This window comes from Panthera pardus, unplaced genomic scaffold, assembly GCF_024362965.1.
Source record: "Panthera pardus isolate Hobbes unplaced genomic scaffold, ASM2436296v1 HiC_scaffold_17, whole genome shotgun sequence".
Lineage (NCBI taxonomy): Eukaryota > Metazoa > Chordata > Mammalia > Carnivora > Felidae > Panthera > Panthera pardus.
The window spans coordinates 52,723,619-52,744,111 of NW_026526732.1; the positions used below are offsets into that span (position 1 = coordinate 52,723,619).

The window sequence follows — 20,493 nt, forward strand, 5'->3', positions numbered from 1 at the left end:
CATGCATGGCATTTAAAGTCACGTGACTGGATTAAGCCTCGTAGGAAGAATGAAGATAGAAACAGAGCACAAAAAAACTAGCCTGAAGCACTCTAAATAAAATTATTTTTAAAGGCAAGATATAAATAAGGAATCAGTTTAGAAGACAAAAAAAAAAAGGGTCAGTGTTTTGGGAAACCCCAGGACAGCATGGAGTCATCAAAGCAAAGGAGATCAGTTAGAAAATGAGGGGGCAGTCACATCCACATCAAATGCTGCTGAGAGGTCAAGTAAGATGAGGGCACAGAGGTGCCCCGGGGCTCTGACAACAGGATCTTGTGAGTGACCATTCTGTGTGCAGTCTCAGTGATACAGTGGTGGGGGCAAAATCCACAACGGAGTTGTTTGAAGAGCAGACGAATGGTCTTCTGGGTAAAGATGGAAGAGTGAACACCTCTGTTCTTCCCAAACACCTTACTAAAACTGTAGTAAAGTTTTTTATGTTCATTTCCTTACACATAAGCCCAAGGGCAAAGGGAAGAGTGGAGATAGCAACAACGACAAATCATTTGAACCTGAAAAGCATGCCCAAGAAAGCTGAATCCTAAACTGGCGTTGGGGAAGTCAAGAAACAATCCAATTTATACTACAGAACCTCCAAAAGGTGTGGAAATTTGTGGCATGTCTTATCTCTGGAGGTAGGAATGTAAAATTTCAGAAAATTGAAGTAAAACACAGCTCAAGCTTCCAAAGAGGAAAAAAAAAAAACCAAAAAAAAAAAACAGGCTTCAAACCAAAGTTCAAGAACAGAGTTAACATCAGAAATTCTCAAGAGCAAGAAGAGAAGACAGAAACATGTCGTCTTCGAAATTCCAAGGGAAAATTCATTTCAATCTTTATTTTGACATTAAATCTGTCAATCAAATGTGAGAATGGAATATGGACATCTCAGAATGCACGCGCTCAAAAAAGTTACTGTCTGTGAACCCTTTCTCACGAAGCAAATAGCAGAGGTGCACCACTAAAACGAGGGCGTAAATCACTAAAGAGGAAGACGCTGGATCTGGGAAAATAAGGAAATCATCACAAGAGAGGCTACAGGATGATGTAAGGGGAGATCCCAGGAGAGCAGCAGTGCTGCAGGCCTTGGGAGCAATTAGTCCAGATGTGAGCCACAGTTTTAAGAAGATGAAACCCATAAGAACACCCACCTCCTTCCCTCCCTACTGTGTATGAATGCACTGAGAGGTTTACCTATCTGGGAAAGTTGGGGTTAAATTCACCATGAGTCCTTAGAAGGAAAATATTGGCAGCCTGAAGTTCAAACGGTGAAAAACGAGGTAAATGAAATGCCCAAAACAACAGGGAAGGACAGAGGGCAGTAACTGAAGTGTACAGGATTTCCATACATCAGGCCTGCATCAGCTAGACTGATGCCTGGACTGCATCAGCCTGAACACACACGTACACGCAGGCACACAGGACTCAACACTGCTGGGGAAAACGTTTGTGTGTTTGTAGACATGTTGGGGGAGTGGGGTCAGCAGGAATCGGGGTAGAGAAGTAAGATACTCCAACAAAGCTACATTTCAATGCCCATTCAGATAGTCTTCCAAAAGTTAAGCATCGCTGTGCAAGAAAAAGCTGAAAATTTCATTATGTGGCTGTAACCGTGGTGACTTGGTATGAAGATGAATGTGTTTCTAAAATATATACATGAACTGCAAATGGAACACAATAGGTAATCCATTTAACAGGAAATTCAGTATCTACTAACATTATTATCTCCTTTTATAATGACAGGCTAATTAATCACTCACTTTTCCTCTGAGAGAAGAAAATCAGCTTTCTTCAAAGAGAAGAAATTTTAGGTTGCCTGACAGCTTCAATTAATGTTAAACTTCACTTGAACTTTCAGAATAAAGGTATTTTTAAAGATCACCATGAAGTTACTTCTCACAATCCAACAGTATTGCAGGCCTGCCTCTTCACCTATTCCAGCAATCCCACAATCAGTAATGCAGCTCGAAAGAAATAAGCCTCTAATAGTCAAAAAGGGATGTCTCCAAGTTCACTCTTTACAGCTTCAGGGCTTTACTGATGGTGCAGCTTCAAATCCCCAATAGAAAGAAGTGGAAACTTGGTCATCTTCAACCCGCCTTCTAAATCTGCTGTAATCACTATGCTTCTCTCTCCCATTTTATATCATTTGCTTCCGTGCTCCAATCCCTTGGTCAACCACATCTTACACTGTTCTCTCCCATTCCCTCATTACACAAACCAAGGCTACCATCAAGGCTAATTAAGCTGCATTCTTCATGATGTGGTTCTTACTCACATTATTCTATTTTGTATGACAGGGTAGAAAGGAAGGACAAGCTTCCTTAAGTCCTTTTGGAACAAGGTAGGAATTAAATAAATACACACACACACATACATACATATTAACAATTTTGAGCTAGCAAGAGTAAAGATTATCCTCACCCCTACTCATGCAGACACAAAAATCCCCCAGAGTTCTGTTCAGCTACCAATTTTAAACTCAACCACTATGTATTAATTTCTTTGATCACTTACTGCAATGGTAAGACCCCTACCGCATTATATATTAAGTAAGGGCTATAAATTGGAAATCATCTAATGTAAACTGCAGTTTCACCCAGCATAACTTCAGGTTGCTAAATCTTCTGTGGGCAACTCCAATTGCACTGGGCCATATGAGCAGTAAGGCTGGATCTGACCGCAGTTTACCTGTAGGCCTGGGTCACAGGACAGACAAGGGCCATGGCATCATCACAGGAGCCAAAGGGCAGCGTGAAGGCACTGGGCACCAGAGAGAACAGGTAAGTTTGGGAGGAAGCCAACCCTTCACAAGGCCAGAACTGCACCTCCAGCATGCTATCTACCAACCCACCCCCCTTTCCCCTCCAGAGTCCTCAAAATCCACCTCCAAACACAAGTAACAATGACAGGCTGAATGTCACCTCAGGAGCAATCCTGCCCAATTATCCTTCTAAATGAAGGCTCAGGACAAGAGGCAGCTCATCTTGTCCACTGTCTCCTTTGTTCTTTTGTTCCCCTAATTCTTTCATAACCAATTAATACACTCTCACCAACCAAATTAAGAACGCACTGGGGCATCTGGGTGGCTCAGTCAGTTAAGCATCTGACTTCGGTTCAGGTCACGATCTCGCGGTTTGTGAGTTCAAGCCCCGCATCGGGCTCTGTGCTGACAGCTCAGAGCCTGGAGCCTGCTTCAGATTCTATGTCTTGCTCTCTCTCTCTCTGCGCCTCCCCTGCTCATGTTCTGTCTCTGTCTCAAAAATAAATAAAACATTTAAAAAAAAGAATGCACTTATTCTGACTCATACACCTTGCCAACAAGGACTTTGGTCAATCTTTCCAATCTTTGCCATTTGGATAGGTGAAAAATGGGAATCTATTTTCATTTTATTGCCTTAGTTATTAGCAAGTTATGTGTATTTTTATATTAATACTTCTTTTTTGTCAGATTACCTATTTGTGTCCTTGTCCTTTTTTGTTGGGTGTTTTATTTTTCAGACATAAAATAATAAGCAGTATTATTTGTTGTTCAGGCTACTAATACTTTCTTCATAGTCTTTTGACTCTTTCTATTTACATTCACAGTTTTAAGTGCTTTCTATTAGAGAATAAAAAATTATGTCAATGGTCTAAATTCCTACTTCATAAATCTAGAAAAAGGTTAACTGATTAATCCAAAATCCATTAAGAGGAAGAAAATAATAAGCATAAGAAGAGAAACTGATTAAATAAAAAACAACAATAGAGAAAATTAACCAAATCAAAAGTGGGTTCTCTAAAAAGTGTACTATATTTCATAAATGCCTAGCAAAATGGATCAATAAATAATGAGAAAGAACACAAAATACCAATATCAGGAAAGAAAAGTGAGAGTTTTACTACAAATCCTCCAGAAATCAAAAGTTTAATGAGAAAATATGAACAACTCAATGCCAATAAATTCAACGACTAAGATGAAATGGACAAATTTCTTGAAAACTACAATTGATCAAATGTGATTCAAGACCTACTGAAAACCTGCATAGCCCTATCATTTATTATAGAAATCAATTATCAAAATTTGTCCCACAAAACAACCCCAAGCCCAAATGCTTTCAGAAGTAAATTCTAACAAACATCTAAGCAAAGAAATAATACCAATCTTATACAACCACCTTCAGAAAATAAAAGAAGGAGCACTTCTCATTCATTTATGAGACCAAGTTACCCTAATGCCCAAATCAGACAAAGATGTTAAAGAATGATAGACTAATATCCTGAACATAAAGGTAAAAATCCCTAGCAAAATATTTGTAAATAGAATCTGGCAATATATGAAAGCAATAATACAGCATGATGGAGTGTGGTATACCTCCAAAATTCAAGGTTCTTTTAACCTCTGTAAATGAATTAATGTAATCCACCATACTAAACAAGTAAAGTAAATGTCATATGTAGATGCAGAAAAAAACATGCAACAAAATTCAATGTCTATTTATGATTTTTTAAAAAACTGTCGGCAAACTAGGAATAGAAAAGAATCTTTCTGGGGCGCATGGGTATCTCAGTTGGTTAAGCATCTGACTTTTGATTTTGGCTCTGGTTACGATCTCACAGGTTCATAAAATCGAGCCCTGTGTCCGGCTCTGCACTGACAGTGCAGGGACTGCTTGGGATTCTCTCTCTCTCTGTCCCTCCCCTGCTCGTGCTCTCTCACTCTCTCCCTCTCAAAATAAATAAACATTTTTTTTAAAAAAGACAACAATCATTTTCATTCTGATAAAGGGCATCTCTGAAAACCTATAGCTAACATCACACTTAATACTGAGACTGCTTTCCCCATAAGATCAGGAACAAAACAAGAAAAATGTCTGTTCTTGCCACTTCTATTCAACTTCGTACTAGAGATCCTAGTCAGCACCAGAAGGCAAGAAAAAAATAAATAAATAAAAGCCAACCAGATTGGGAAGGAAGTAGTTCCCCTTCCTAAATTATATGATTATTAATGCATAACGCTAAGGAAATGACCCCCCCCAAAAAAAGCTACTAGAACTAATGAGTGTGATGAGAAAAATGACTATTTTGTGTTGAGGACTAGATATTTGACAGTATGATAACCCTGTTCACACCAAGTCTAAACATTTAGATAAGGACCTGAGTTTAGGATTGCTACCATAATTTCCCACTTTGCTCTTCCTATGATACCTTTTTAAAATAGCCACTTAGAGTTAAGCCCACAAAAAGTTAATGACCTCTGCTCCTATCACCTGTTCAGTCATAGGTATTTGCTACCCTGCTCTCTATCTCCTGCTCACAGTGCCTAGGACAGAGGACTGCTTTCCCCCCAGATCATTCCCTCCTCTCCCCCAACACTCCCACCTCTGCCATTTCTAAGAGTTGTAGCCCTACTTCCTTTCTGTGGGTGTACTGAAACTGTGCCTTCAATCGACCCTGTGGGTTTCACTTCCCCAAAGTAAAAGTTCGATGCTGAGGGAGCTATCTGCCAACCCCATGTGAGTGGCCTGTGCCCCTCAATTCAGCCGGTCACAGTCTGCATTATTCTTAATTCAACACACCAGCTCCAGCTTCTCCACATGGTGACTTTAGCAAGGTTTCAGAATATAAGGTCAATGTACAAAAATCAACTCAATTTCTGTATGCTAGTAACAAGCAATTATTAAATCAAATTTAAAATTCCATTTGCAATAGTATCAAAACTCATAACATACTCAGGAATAGGTTTTTTTTAAAGACATAAAATTTCAACACTGAAAACTATCACATATTGCTAAGAGAAAATAAACCCCTAATAAATGGAGAGATATACCATGGATTAAAAGATTCAATATTACACGATCCTGCAATGTATAATTTTAGACAGTCCCAATTACAAACATTTTAAAAATTTAATCTGTAGGGGCACCTGGGTGGCTGAGTCGGTTAAGCGTCCGACTTCAGCTCAGGTCATGATCTCACAGTTTGTGAGTTCGAGCCCCACATCGGGCTCTGTGCTGACAGCTCAGAGCCTGGAGCAGGCTTCGGCTTCTGTGTCTCCCTCTCTTTCTCTGCCCCTCCCCGACGCGTGCGCGCACGCTCAAAAATAAATAAGAACATTAAAAAAAAAATTTTTTTTAATTTTAATCTGTAAAGCAAAGTCCATGTGTTCTAAACTGACTGAAAGAAAATGGTCTCCGTACACATGGTTGAGTGTTCTTCCAGAATATCATCACCTAAAGTTAGCTTTATTTTTATTTTTCCAGAGCAAGGTTTACTATGCTCTGTTTTTCTTTCTTTGCTCCTATTTTCTCCATTATTATTACTATTACAATAGAGGTTTTTGGCTTAATCTTGTTAGTTTGTTTGCTTGCTTATTAAATTTCTTTATAAAACAAAGTGCTCTATAAAGCAAAAATGAAAAGAAGAAAATCTTCTTGTAGCAGGACATGGGTGTGGAGTTTCATTTTATATATTTGAATTATACAAATATGAAATATCTTAATAATTCAAATATTAATAAATCTTCATTTTATATAAGTAATTTTATGATAATATTTCAATTAAAAATAATAAATAACTTCCAATTTCAGAAAAAGATTCAATATTACTAAGATTCAGTTCTCCCCATATTGGTCTATAAATTGATCTATAAATTCTACAGCTTACCATATATGAATGACTCAAAGGTAATACCATCCTCAATTATGAAAAACTGAGAGTTTCCCCCCAAAGGTCAGGAACACAACAGGGATGTCCACTCTAACTACTGTTTTCAACATACTACTGGAGGTCCTAGCTTCAACAATCAGACAACAAAAAGAAATAAAATACAAAATAAAAGTTTGACTTTTATTCTTTCATTCTTTTTCATTTTTCATTCTTTGCAGATGACATGATACTCTACGTAGAAAACCTGAAAGACTCCACCAAAAACTGCTAGAGCTGATACATGAATTTAGCAAAGTCGCAGGATATAAAAACAACACATAGAAATTGGATGCATTTCTATACACCAATAATGAAGCAGCAGAAAGACAAATCAACGAATCGATCCCATTTACAATTGTACAAGAAAAACCATAAGATACCTAGGAATAAACCTAATCAAAGAGGTAAAAGATCCATATGCTGAACATTATAGAACACTTATGAAAGAAATTGAAGAAGACACAAAGAAATAGAAAAACATTCCATGCTCATGTACTGAAAGAACAAATATTGTTAAAATGTCTATACTACCCAAAGGAATCTACACATTCAATGCAATCCTTATCAAAATAACACCAGCATTCTTCACAGAGCTAAAGCAAATAATCCTAAAATTTGTATGGAAACAGAAAAGACCCTGAATAGCCAAAGCGATCTTGAAAAAGAAAACCAAAGCAGGAAGCATCACAATCCCAGACTTCAAGCTATACTACAAAGCTGTAATCATCAAGACAGTATGGTACTGGGACAAGAACAGACACTCAGATCAATGAAACAGAACAGAGAACCCAGAAGTGGACCCACAAATGTACGGCCAACTAATCTTAGGAAAGAATATCCAGTGGAAAAAAGACAGTCTCTTCAGCAAATGGTGCTGGGAAAACTTGGACAGCAACATGCAGAAGAATGAAACTGGACCACTTTCTTACACCACACACAAAAATAAACTCAAAATGGATTAAAGACCTAAATCTAAGACAGGGAACCATCAAAATCCTAGAGGAGAAGAAAACAGGCAGCAACCTCTTTGACCTCGGCCACAGCAACTTCTTACTAGACATGTCTCCAGAGGCAAGGAAATCAAAAGCAAAAATGAACTCTTGGGATCTCATAAAGATAACAAGCTTCTGGGGGTACCTGGGTGTCTCATTTGGTTAAATACCCGACTTTGGCTCAGGTCATGATGTCGCGGTTCATGGGTTCGAGCCCCACATCAGGCTCTGTGCTGACCTCCTAGAGCCTGCTTCAGATTCTGTGTCTCCCTCACTTTGCCCTTTCTCCACTCACACTCTTGTCTCTCTCTCTCAAAAATAAAACATTTAAAAAAAGTTTTTAAAAAGATAACAAGCTTCCGCACAGCAAAGGAAACAATCAACGAAACTAAAAGGCAACCAATGAAATGGAAGAAGATATATGCAAATGAACTATTGGATAAAGGGTAACTATCCAAAATCTATAAAAAACTTGTCAAACTCAACACCCAAAAAAACAAATAATCCAGTGAAGAAATGGGCAGAAGACATGAATAGACACTTTTCCAAAGAAGACATCCAGATGGCTAACAGACATATGAAAAGATGCTCAACACCACTTATCAAGGAAATACAAATCAAAACCACAATGAGATATCACTTCACACCTGTGAAAATGGCTAAAATTAACAACTCTGGAAACAACAGATGTTGGCAAGGATGCAGAGAAAGGGGAACACTTTTGAACTCTTGACTGGGAACGCAAACCAGTGTAACCACTCTCAAAAAAAAATATGGAGGTACCTCAAAAAATTAAAAATAGAACTACCCTACTACCTAGCATTTGTACTACTAGGTATTTATCTAAAAGATACAAAAATGCTGATTCAAAGGGGCACATGCACCCCAATGTTTACAGCAGTACTATCAACAATAGCCAAATTATGGAAAGAGCCCAGATGTCCATCAACTGATGAATGGATAAAGATGTGGTGTATACACACACACACACACACACACACACACACACACACACACACAGGCATGCACATATACAATGGAATATTATTTGGTGATCAAAAAGAATGAAATCTTGCCATTTGCAACAACATGGATGGAGCTAGAGTATATGATGCTAAGTGAAATAAGTCAGAAAAAAACTGATACCATATGATTTCACTCGTATGTGGAATTTAAGTAACAAAACAGAAGAACATAGATAGGGGAAGGGAAGGAAAAATAAAATAAGATAAAAACAAAAAGGAAGGCAAAACATAAGAGACTCTTAAATACAGAGAACAAACTAGAGGGGAGGTAGGTGGGGGGTGGGCCAAATAGGCAATGGGCATTAAGGAGGGCACTTGTTGGGATGGGCACTGGGTGTTATATGTACGTGATGAATCACCAAATTCTAATCCTGAAACCAATACTATAATATATGTAACTAACTTGAATTTAAATTAAAAAAATAATAACAATCAAATTCTATTGTTTAGATTTGCGCATTCCAACTTATTTAAATTAAAAAAAAGAACCTTATAAAACAGTAAGTGGTAGGTGGGGAGTGGAACAAGTTATAGCTAATAAAGGTAATTCAGGAGCTGGTGATGGATATGTGGGTGTGGATATGTGGTGTGGATATGTGGGAGTTTACTATTCTGTTTATTTTGTATTTGCTCAAATTTTCCGTAACAAGCTAAAAAAACAAACAAACAAAAAAACACAAACCCAAAGACACACAAACCACAAACCCATGTTCTAAATTAACTGATTCATCAGATACACAATTACTTTGTCAAATAGCTATAAAAGTTTCTAATCACTGACTCTCTGTTTCTATATGTAATCCGTCCCAGTCCAGTTACAAACTATCTATGCTGGGCACCAATTGTCAGACCACACTCTCAGTAGCACTACTGATCTTCTCTGCCTCATTCTTTTCTTCACTGAACAATAGTAGTAATAGTAGTAGTAACAAGATTTACTTCTTAGAGGTTTTATGAGGATTAAATAACAAAATATATGTGGAGTGCTTTGTGACCAGTGGCTGGCATAGAAGTGTTCCATAAGCATTAGCTCTATTATTCTCATTAACACAACCCGCTACAGTTGGGTTTTTTTTCCTTTTACTTCCTAGGATCTCTTTACTTACCGACAATTTTATGCTTTTTTTCTGAGTTATTTATGTCCCTTAAACTTTGAACTTATTACTGAAATAAATCTTTCTGCTTAAATCTTTATTTTTTTTATTTAAAAAAAAATTTTTTTTAACGTTTATTTATTTTTGAGACAGAGAGAGACTGAGCATGAATGGGGGAGGGTCAGAGAGAGGGAGTGACAGAATCTGAAACAGGCTTCAGGCTCTGAGCTGTCAGCACAGAGCCTGACGCGGGGCTCGAACTCACAGACCACGAGATCATGACCTGAGCCGAAGTCAGCCGCTTAACCGACTGAGCCACCCAGGTGCCCCTCTGCTTAAATCTTTAAATCCAAATATAAAAAAGAAGAATCACATACTTTACTGATGAGGAAACTGAGATTCAAAAATTAAATTCAGCAGACATTTCTCAGGGTGGTTGCCTTGGCCCAACCATTCCTGAAAACAAAAGTCATTACTGCCAGACCCCATCCTGGCCACAATGATTTTGCCCACCAAGGGGCAGATTCCCAATCACAGCTGAGTCAATCATGTTCCTTCTCCTAATGCCTATGGTATGTCCTCAGCAACACCCTGAGTGGGTTCTCTAATACTGCTCTCCTATTCCTGCCTTTCCAGAAGCTGAAGAGTTAGCCTTTTCCAGTGATTCCAAGCAGTGGCTCCTCCAGCATCCTTCTGATAAACTCACTTTTTATCTCTAAGCTGGCTGGAGTTAGTTTGCATTGCTTAGATGACTGAGTGGGGTCACAACCAAGTTCTGGAATACGTATCTCTTTACATTAGACACTCTCAAGTGTATCTAATGGAAGCCTACTGTTTACAAAGCACTGTACCACCATGTGTGCTGTGAGGACCAACAGGTTATGACAGGACAAGAAGGGGTGGGACTTTACTAGGAAAGAGCTGCAGAAAAGACACTAGGTAGGTATAAAGAACTGAAAGCAATACAGATTTACCGCAGAATAAGGCACATAAAGGCACAGCGTTAATCCTCAATAAATATTTGTTGAATTGATATTAAATTAGACATAAAATCATACAGGCTGATGACAAATCACATATAGTTTTCAATGCCAAACTAAAGGATAAAGTGTTTACTCTCCTCAGAATGGGAGCTACTGAAGGTTTGTGAGCAGAAGAGCCCTGAGTTATGCTTTGAAAAGAATACTAACATCTCCGACAGTCCTAATGAATGCTCAGCTGATTAATGGGCTGAAGTTTCTGTGTTTTGAGTGTAGTATTTATGTTTCTAACCAGGGACATTTACCAGCACATTGTACAGAAAGCAGAAGGTTTTGTTTCAATGTCAAAATGATACTTCTGTATGACTCTCCTCAGAGAACAACTCAAGATAGCTACAGATATTTGATAATTTCCTCTTCTGGCGTGGATCTAATCAAATGAAGTTGACAACAAAATTAACTTAGGTTCAACAATACTTCTCCATTAATTGTGACCTGAGGCCGACCTGATATTAGAACCAGGTTATAATCGAGAAACTGTTAAGTACCTACTTTATCAATGGAAGACAACCCAGGTTCCATTGAATGTGCCCTATGAAACACTCTACAGCATACAGGCAGGCTTCCAGCATAAGCAATCTTATTACTACAAGTGTAATTTTAAACACAGACGCTAACATTACTGTTACCCCAATTCAAAAAGTTGTACTTTATTTTCCAACCACACAAATGACAATGTGCTCCTATAAACACTATTCTGTAAATCTTAGGGACCCAGTAATCTAAACACAAAAACTGATCTTATTCTATAGTAACTATTTACACGGCCATTTGAAGTAATGAAACAAAAAGTGCAAAAAAGTCAAGTGAAAAAGCAAAATAATGTTACCCAAACAAACCAGTCTTTAAGCAAAACAAGTTTTCCTTTCCTTTCAAATAAAGAGAACCAAATATTTTAGCAATAAAAGCGTACGTAATTAACAGTATAGTAATCCATGGAATCGGAAAACACACAAATTACTCATTCAAAGGTCAAAAATATTTTTTCATACCCTTGCCTGTACTGTAAGTAGCGAACTACAGAACTAACGGACTCTGAAAGTTGGAAAGAATCCATACTCGTTCAGAACTTTATGAACAGTTTCTGAGATACACCCACAAGCACCTGTTTCCAGTGTATTTCAACTGTGGCTTTTAAATGGAAACATGTAAAAGCAAAAGCAGCAGTGCCCTGGGTGCGATAACAAGGCGAAGCCCCCTCAGACACATGCCCAAGGCTGGGATTAGGGATTTAGGGAGGAAGATGCTGTCGCCGTCCTCCCTCTCGCGCCCCGCCGCGCCCCGCCGCGCCCCGCTGCGCAGGGAACTCACAGCTCTGGTCTCGTACAGAACCAGCTTCTGGACGGAGCTTATGATGGGGGCAGCGGCCGCGGGCATGGTCGGAAGAAATGGGGGCCCTCACGACAGGGCACCAGGCCGCGGCCCAGAGTGCGGCAACCTCCAGACTGCTCCAGGAGCCCGGGAGAGAAGACACCTCACACCCTGGACATCAGATCCAGACGGAAAAAACGCCCCTTGTACACTAAACAAACAAGACCGGGAATAGCTCAGGTGTTTCCGGATCCCGGATCCCCACCTCCGGGCAAGTCCCGCCCCAGGCACGTCGGGGGCGGAGCTGGAGGATATACCATAGAGAGGTCGCGTAGAACCTGCGCGTTGTTTAGGGAGGAAGCGAAGGGCGCCATGTTTGGTGCGGGCGGGAGAAAAAGTGGGCGGAGAAAAAGTGGACAGGTTAGTCTGGGCTCGCGCTTCATCTAGTCCTCTTTGGAAAAGGAGTAGGGTTTGCGACTGGATTGCTTCTTTTGAATCGGTTCTCTGAGTTGTAGATAGATCCATTCGAAGTTGGTCTCTTTTTTTCTGCCCACCTCTGCCCTTATTTTCCTGGAAATATATCTGATAGCCCTTCGCTGTGTGCCGGTGTTTTTCCCCTTGCGTCTCTTTATCTGTATTAACCCTTAGGAGAGTCAACAAAATCCATGCTGTCTGAAAGCTGTGTGGTTCAAGGAATTTTTTTTAAATCACCTTTTTTAAAAAATCACCGAAAGTTGGAGATTTTGTAAATTCTACAAACGGACTGTCGTGCAATGTTTAGTGCAGTGTAGTGTGGCACTGAGTTTGAGACCGGCAGTTCTGGGTTAAAATAAGGCCTCTTCCATTTGATATGTGTGAACCCAAGTGGGCAATGTACATGCCCTCTCTAATCATCATTCATTTTATATTTGTCAAAAGGAATGTATTAAAAATACAAAGTGAAAAAGTGAATAAGTAAAATTATTTTAAAAAATCAATAAATTACAGCCCCACCTACAAGACCCGGTCCCCCAAGAGGCACTGCGCGAAGCCCCGCCAGGGGTTCCCTAGGCAACCGCTGCACCGACACAGCGATACCAGAGGCGGCTGCGGTCCGGCAGGTGGGGTCCTGTGGGCTCCTGGGGACTCCTCTGTGCCCAGGTAAGTAGGGGTCGTAGTCCCCCTCCCCGACGCGTTTTGTGCCTATTGAATGGAAACTTACCTCCTGCGGGGACCCTAGGCCAGTTCCTTTTCCTACAAAACTAAACTTAGGGATTTCTCAGTAAATTACTTTTAAAAACAATTTTCCCTTCCAACCACTGATGTCATTCCACAGATATTTACTGAGCACCTACTATGAGAGTATAAGACATCGCCTAAGTAGAAGTGGTAGGTTTCCCAGGAGATGGGCCCCCTGTAAACCGCACAACCCACCTGGAGAGTTTCTCAACGGCTTAAAAGGTGAGGGAACTCAGGGGCGCCTGGGTGGCGCAGTCGGTTAAGCGTCCGACTTCAGCCAGGTCACGATCTCACGGTCCGTGAGTTCGAGCCCCGCGTCAGGCTCTGGGCTGATGGCTCGGAGCCTGGAGCCTGTTTCCGATTCTGTGTCTCCCTCTCTCTCTGCCCCTCCCCCGTTCATGCTCTGTCTCTCTCTGTCCCAAAAGTAAATAAAAAACGTTGAAAAAAAAAATAAAAAAAAAAGGTGAGGGAACTTGTAAAAATTCTATTGAATTATAGTATAAACCTATAACATAATGTGATATTAGAGATTATATTACATAACAATGAGATGTTAGAGATCATGTTGTAAATTTAAAATTGAGAAATTACCAAATTAAAAAAAAATAAATGTTTAATTATTTAGTATTTTAATTTTCTTTCATAGTTTGGTCCTATTTTATTAAGAACTAGAAAGATGGCCATGTCAGTTCTGGCATTTTACATTGACTTGGATCTTCCAACTGGGAAGAATATTTAGTTGTGTTTTTTTCATAGTGGAAACCAATTCTTCTGAATATGAGTTAAATATCTGCACTATGTTTTTATTTAGGATAACAACTCTTAAAATATGTGTAGAATTCTGGTTTCCAATATTTAGTTTTCAATTATTTATATTATACTGTAATATTGCTCTTCATTTGAACCTTGTCTTAGTTTGGTTCACCTGGAAGCACATCCTGAGACAAAAATTCGAGGGCAAGTGGTTCATGTAGGAAGTAATCCCAGGAAACATCAGGGAACAGAAGGAAGCTGATAAAAGGAATATTATCAAGCAAATTTCTCTGTGGGCTGAATTCACTGTGGAATACTGAGATATTTGTCTCAGAGTAATTCCCTCTTAAGGGCAAAGGAGCTGGGGCATTTATTCACTGCCTCCCATCAGTTATTGGCTGAGGCCTGCTATGGCGGAACATTAATTTCCTGGAACTTGTGGTCTGCCTGGAACTTGTGGCCTGCCTGTGGTCTGCCTGCTCAGGCAGACTAGGTATGGCAGCTGGAAACATTCCTTAGGCAAAGAGCCACACGTGCTAGAAGTTAGAAGTCAGACTGACCATTCATGGAAAAGTTACATGTCAAGTGGTTATGGGCACTAACAGCATCTGCTATGTTCCAATGAGATATACTCGTTTGCACTAGTCATTTCCACTCTCCCCCCCTCCCCCGCCCACATTAAGTTCACACCATCCCCTCAGTGATTCTTCTCAATGGTGGTTGGTCTCAATTTCTGAAAGAAAAGCACTCACCAAAAGATGATTAGTGGGACAAGCTATAGAATCCACTACTGCAATTAATCCGAGGTCTGAAATTGATAATTCATCACTTGCCTCCTCTACCACCCATTCTAGATTTCTCTTACCCTTGGCCAGCACTTCTGCTGAGCTCAGTTGTTTTCCCAGTAGGGTAACCAGTCTTCATCCCTGAGGGCTGTAAGCCTCTTGTTACCATGTCTTTGTCAGATCGGGCTTGCTACAATTACAAGAGGAGTCTCAGAGAATCCCCTGAGTTCAAGACATACATCTCCTGCTCCAAGCAGTAAAACCAACCCTGTCCTCACCTGCCAGTCCAGTAACTCCTTATGGGCATGTGGAGCCACAGAGGACCAGGCAGCGGTTTTAGGTTTAGTGAAACCCACCTAAAGGGGTCTCCTGATAGAAGCATCTCTCTCCCCTCAATCAAAGCCAGGACCTCCAGTCCAGCAGAGCCTGAAGTCATGAGGAAGGATGGTACAAATTCCTCATGTCAATCACTGAGAGGGATGGTAGTGTCTCAATCCCACACAATCTCAAACTGGCATTTTCATTGTAACTTTAAGAGGCCATTCCAACATTCTGTCACACCGGTAGCTTCTGGATGAAGAGGTATGTGGTAGAAGCAGTGGATCCTTCTTATCATACCTCCTTTACTAAAAAGAGGGTCTTTTGATCCAAGGCAATATTATATGGGATCTCATGATAAATGAGACACACTCCAAACCCTTAGATAGTAGTGCTAGCCAAGGCATTGTGGGTAGGAAAAGCACACCCATACAGGGACACATGTCACCTGCTGTATTCTCCAAGGTGAAGGAATTCCATGTAATCAGTTTGTCACTGAATGGATATACCATTTTGAGGGCTTAGCCTCAGTCTCTGTAACAGGTGAGATGCTTAGTGATAGAATTAACTAAATCAGCCTGTTGAGAGGGAGATGCGTCATTGAACCTATGCAATGGCCTCCATCACCTCCATCCCTACCACCATGCCTCCTCCATTTATGAGCCCATTTTGGAAGCATTGAGGTGACCAGGGATAAAGACTGGCTAGTGTTTACTGGAAAATCAGCCTGCTTTGTGAGACTCAAAAATCCACATATTTTGTGTCCACTTGTATTTTTTTACTATGTGGTATAACAAAATTACCACAAATTTAGCAGTTTAAAACACATACATATATTATCTCATAGTTTCCATGTTCAGGAGTCCAGGCGTAGCTTAGCTGGTTTCTCCACTGAGGGTCTCACAGAGCTGTGGTCAAGATGTTGGCTGCACGGCATTTTCATCTGGAGACTCGACTAAAGAAGAATCTGCTTCTGAGCTCGTTTAAATTGTTGGCAAAATTCATCTCTTTGTGGTTGTTTCTTTTCTTCCTGGCTGTTGTCCAGGGGCTCTCTCCGTGACTGGAGGCCACCCACTGTTCTTTGCCAGCAGTCCTTTCACATCATGGCAACTTAATTCAGAGCCAACCAGGAAGTCTCTCCAGTGTGCTAAAATAGGATCTTACATAGTACGATGTAATCACAGGAATGGTATGTCTAATACCTTTGCTAGATTTAGAAGCAAGTCACAGAATCCATCTTCTCTTAGGGAATGGGATCACACAGGGTGTTACTTGGTAGGGCTTGCCATAGAGTGTGTTTGCTATGCCCCTCTCATAGGTCCATTCGCATGCCTCTTCCCCAGAACTCTTTTTTCTCTTATCTTTCAATCTTGCTCCTCCCAGGCCTTTGACCAAGCCATTCAATACTGTCCTCCAAACTGAGGACCTAGGTACACTGCCTAAAACTCTGCCCACAAGGAGGATTTCCCTTAATCATCATCTTTCAGGGCTGCCTCTGAGTGGCATTAAAGTCTGGAAGCATTCCATTTACAGTTTGCACCAATATATCATGATTCATCCATAACTTTTTTTAAGTTCCTAGGGAATTCCTTATGATGTCTGAGCTGAAAAAGAGACATTGATAAGCAAAAGATAGATGACATGGTGTCTGGGCTGCTTATTTATGAAACTCATTTGTACCCTCCAGACGTGCTTGGACCTGATCCCAGCGTTCCATTTTTGTCATTCGGTGGATTGCCCCTGTGCCTGCCCAACTTGAGGACTAGATCTAATGTACCCAGTTCATGATGGGCACTTCCAGTTGCATAGTCACTCGATGTCCCATGGCCAGGCATTCATTCTCTCCCAGAGCCCAGAGCATTGCCAGGAGCGGCGTTTTGAATGGGGAGTGGTTCTCTGCTGCAGACAGCAATGATTTACACCGAGAGGTTTCTGTTGTGGCTTTCCTAAGACTCCAAAAGTATTCTCACCTACTGTAGGTGTCTCCCTCTAGCATCATGGGATCTGGCCAGGTATATGGCCCAAGAAGCAGGCCTCTGGTACCATAGACTAAAACTGCTGCAGAGCTCTCTGTTGCTCTGAGGTTCGCTCAAAACTGACAGCTTTCCAAGTCACCCATTACATGGATCAGAACAGTATTCCCAAGTATGCTACAGGCTGTCTCCAAAAACTAAAGAGACTTATAAAATACTGCACCTCTTTTTTTTTTTTAGAGGTAGAAGGTATAAGGTATAGTAAACTTGTCCTCTACCTTGGAGAGAACATCTCGGAATGTCCCAGACCACTGGTCTTTTAAAACCTCACCAAAGTAACAGGGCTTTAAATGTTTGTAGATTTATCTTCCACTTTCTGCTGCTCATGTGTCTTATGAAGCCATCCAGAACACTTGCCACTTCCTGCTCACAGGCTCTGATATTATCAATATTGATAATATATCAACAAGGGATCAAAAAGACCCCTTTGTACTATAGCTGTTCAAAGAGCAGGAGAGTCCTGGGGCAAGCCTGAATGTTCCTTGCTGACTGTTCTAAGTGAATACAAACTGTTTATAATCTTCTTTTCTGAGAGGGATTTTAAAAAAACACAACACATTTGCCAGATGAGTAGCTGCATACCAAGGACAAGAAGCTGTGTCTGACTAGTAAAGATCGCATCTGCACAATTACGAGTGGGGCTATCACTTGGTTAAGTTTTCAGTAGTCCCCCATCATCTGTCATGATCTATCTGGTTTTTGTAAAAAATCACACTGGAGAATTAAGCAGGGCTATCTTTTAGATAGTTTTGGGTAACACCTTTCCATTGCATTTGGAATGACTTACTATTTATTTCATGAGCTTCCACTTGGCTTTTCTACCACAGTGGTGCTTACTCCACAGGCAGGGAACGACTGGGAAGATTTTGCCAGCTGCAATCCCCATCACATAGTCAGGCACCAGGAAAAGAACCATGAGGTGATCCTGCAGATCCTGCACTGTAAGACAGACTTGAGCCAAGACTCCATTTATTACTGGTTCTCCATTTGCTTTCACACCAGCAGGAGGCCATGATGGCATTTTATATCTGCTGGTGTTGGTGTCAGCTCAGACCCTATGTCCTGTAGTCTCTGAAAGAGGAGGATAATCCCATTTCCACAGTGTGTATTTCCCCAGTTAATGGTTGTAGGTTCCCTTGGAGAAGGAAGAATTGGGGAATCCCTATTGTAAATACTTGTTACGGTGTTGTAGGGTCTATTCTCGAGGACTCCTTGCCTCCCCTTCAATAAATGGGCTCTGGAGCTAAGAACTAGGCAAGGATCATGATTTTCCACTGTGGTTGCTGACATCAGCCTTTGATTCACTTGCCCTTTGTCATTTTTAGAAAAGGAAGTTAATAAACATTTTCGTTCACTGCTCATCCATTTCACCCCCTAGAAATTCCATGGTTTATTAACCATTGCCATAGATTTCTGTGGATCTTGCTTGTTGCCATTCTGGACTTCCTGCCCATTGTAGTAAGTACACCTACTTTGTTTCTGATGGTTAAGTGCTGCCATCTGGCCTCCGCTCTTCAAGACCCTGTCATCCCCACTGAAACATGGAACTCCAGTATCGTAGCAGCCTTTCCCCTACCTTCAGTCCTGGCCTACAAAGAACAGCCACCACTGAACTTATTAAGGATACTAGTGCCCCCTTACTAGTTCATTCCTTATAGCCTTAATGAGGGGAGTGTCCTCTGGCCATCCCAACAAGCAGAGTTGGCTTATGAGTTCTCTAGCCTCATATGTGAAATCCATTTAACATGTCACCTCCTCGAGCCTTTGACACACTACTCTATATTCTACCAAGGCAGTTCCAGCATTTCCACTACATTTACTACAGGCTGTTGTTCTTTTCCAAGCTTCAAGGAACCTTACCAGCAGTGAATTAGGACCCACCCCAGGTGTCCTAGTCAGGATGTTAACACCTTGAGTCATGGGAGAGAGCCCACGTATCAATAAACTCTCATCTAGTCTCCATTCCCCCACTCAGCACCCTCAAGATCCTTTTGTAAGCATGTTCTCCTGATTCCTGTTGGTACGTCATAGCCAGGCCCTCCAATTCTTTAGGTGCACAATACCTTTCTTCCTGTACCAGTGCCTCCACAGCTAGGCTGGGCTGTTGCTTGACCCCAGTTACTGGTCTAAAAGCTATGAGGAAGTTGAAGCAGATCTTGCGGAGGGCAAGCATTGTTTTCTGAAGTGTCTGCCTCAGGTGATGCAAGGAGAGGCTGCTATCCTTCCAGAGATGAGGAAGGAGCTACTTCTGTCAGTGCAAGGCATTCCAGGTGCTACTGAGTGTTAGATGGAAAAGGGAAGAAGCCTGAGTTCTTTTTGCTGCCACAATAAAGAATTACAGGACAGCAAAGGGAAAGTAAAGCAGAGCAAAGTTTTACTCAAGTACACTCCAAGGGAGGAGCGGGCCAGTCAAGAGAGACAAAGGCCCCAGAAACCCCAGGGTGTAGGCTTATATCAGTTTTTTTTTTTTTGAGTGGGTCCTAAGGTAGCAACATTTGGGTAACAGGCCTGGATTATATAATAATTAGCCAACTGAACATACCCTTTCCCAAGATGTATTCAAAATGCTTGCACTAGGTAGAAAACAACAACATTATTTCTATTCTAGAGGCATACACCAAATAAGGACAACAGGGTGCTGTCTGCACAAGTGCAACAAGCACAACAAACTCAATTCTTCCTCTGCTGGGATGTTGTGACCTTAGATGGGTGGAATGGGGTGGTCCCCAGGCGGTTCTCCATTGGGCATCTCCATCAGGACGTCTAAGGTCCATCCTCCTATCACTCACTCATGCCTAGCTTCCTGCCTCACACACATAAATCTTAGGGTTCGAAGTACTCAGATATCCACCTAAATGTCCCCACCCCAGGCCTTAGGGCCCTGGTTTTAGTGTACTTAAAAGAGACTCTTTAATAAATGCACCACCTCTATAAAAGGTTTAGATGCATTTTCTCCCTTATAATTAGATTTTATAGTAGCATTACTTGTTTTTTTGGTACTAAAAAAACTTGAAATTTTAGTTCTTTTGTCATGAGGTTTTCTTCTCAATCTTTTTAGTATACTGGTAATAATTCTTATTATGTCTTTTTTTTCATAATGACACTATAAAATAATATTGGTATATTAAGTCCATTTGAATAGTCTTAAATTCCACAGAGAAATATAATCATATCCCTTTACCTGGAAGCATATAGCCC

At 40.8% G+C, this 20,493-nt stretch overlaps 2 protein-coding genes across 3 annotated transcripts in view; one reads left to right on the plus strand and one right to left on the minus strand.

Moving 5' to 3' along the window:
- The window catches only part of FIG4 (FIG4 phosphoinositide 5-phosphatase), a 130,924-nt gene extending 118,446 nt beyond the window's left edge, over positions 1-12,478 (minus strand). The window contains exon 1 of one of the 2 annotated variants that reach the window (XM_019443060.2): positions 12,189-12,477. In XM_019443060.2, the coding sequence (XP_019298605.2) occupies positions 12,189-12,254 (66 nt within the window). In that variant the 5' untranslated portion in view covers positions 12,255-12,477. Of the gene's footprint in view, positions 1-12,188 lie in introns of both variants that reach the window. The other variant, XM_019443061.2, reaches the window with a different exon arrangement.
- Positions 12,479-12,985: 507 nt separating this feature from the next.
- Positions 12,986-20,493, plus strand: part of AK9 (adenylate kinase 9) — a 131,597-nt gene continuing 124,089 nt past the window's right edge. Inside the window, 1 exon segment of the mRNA XM_019443058.2 lies at positions 12,986-13,328. The gene's annotated coding sequence lies outside the window, so the exon portion shown is untranslated.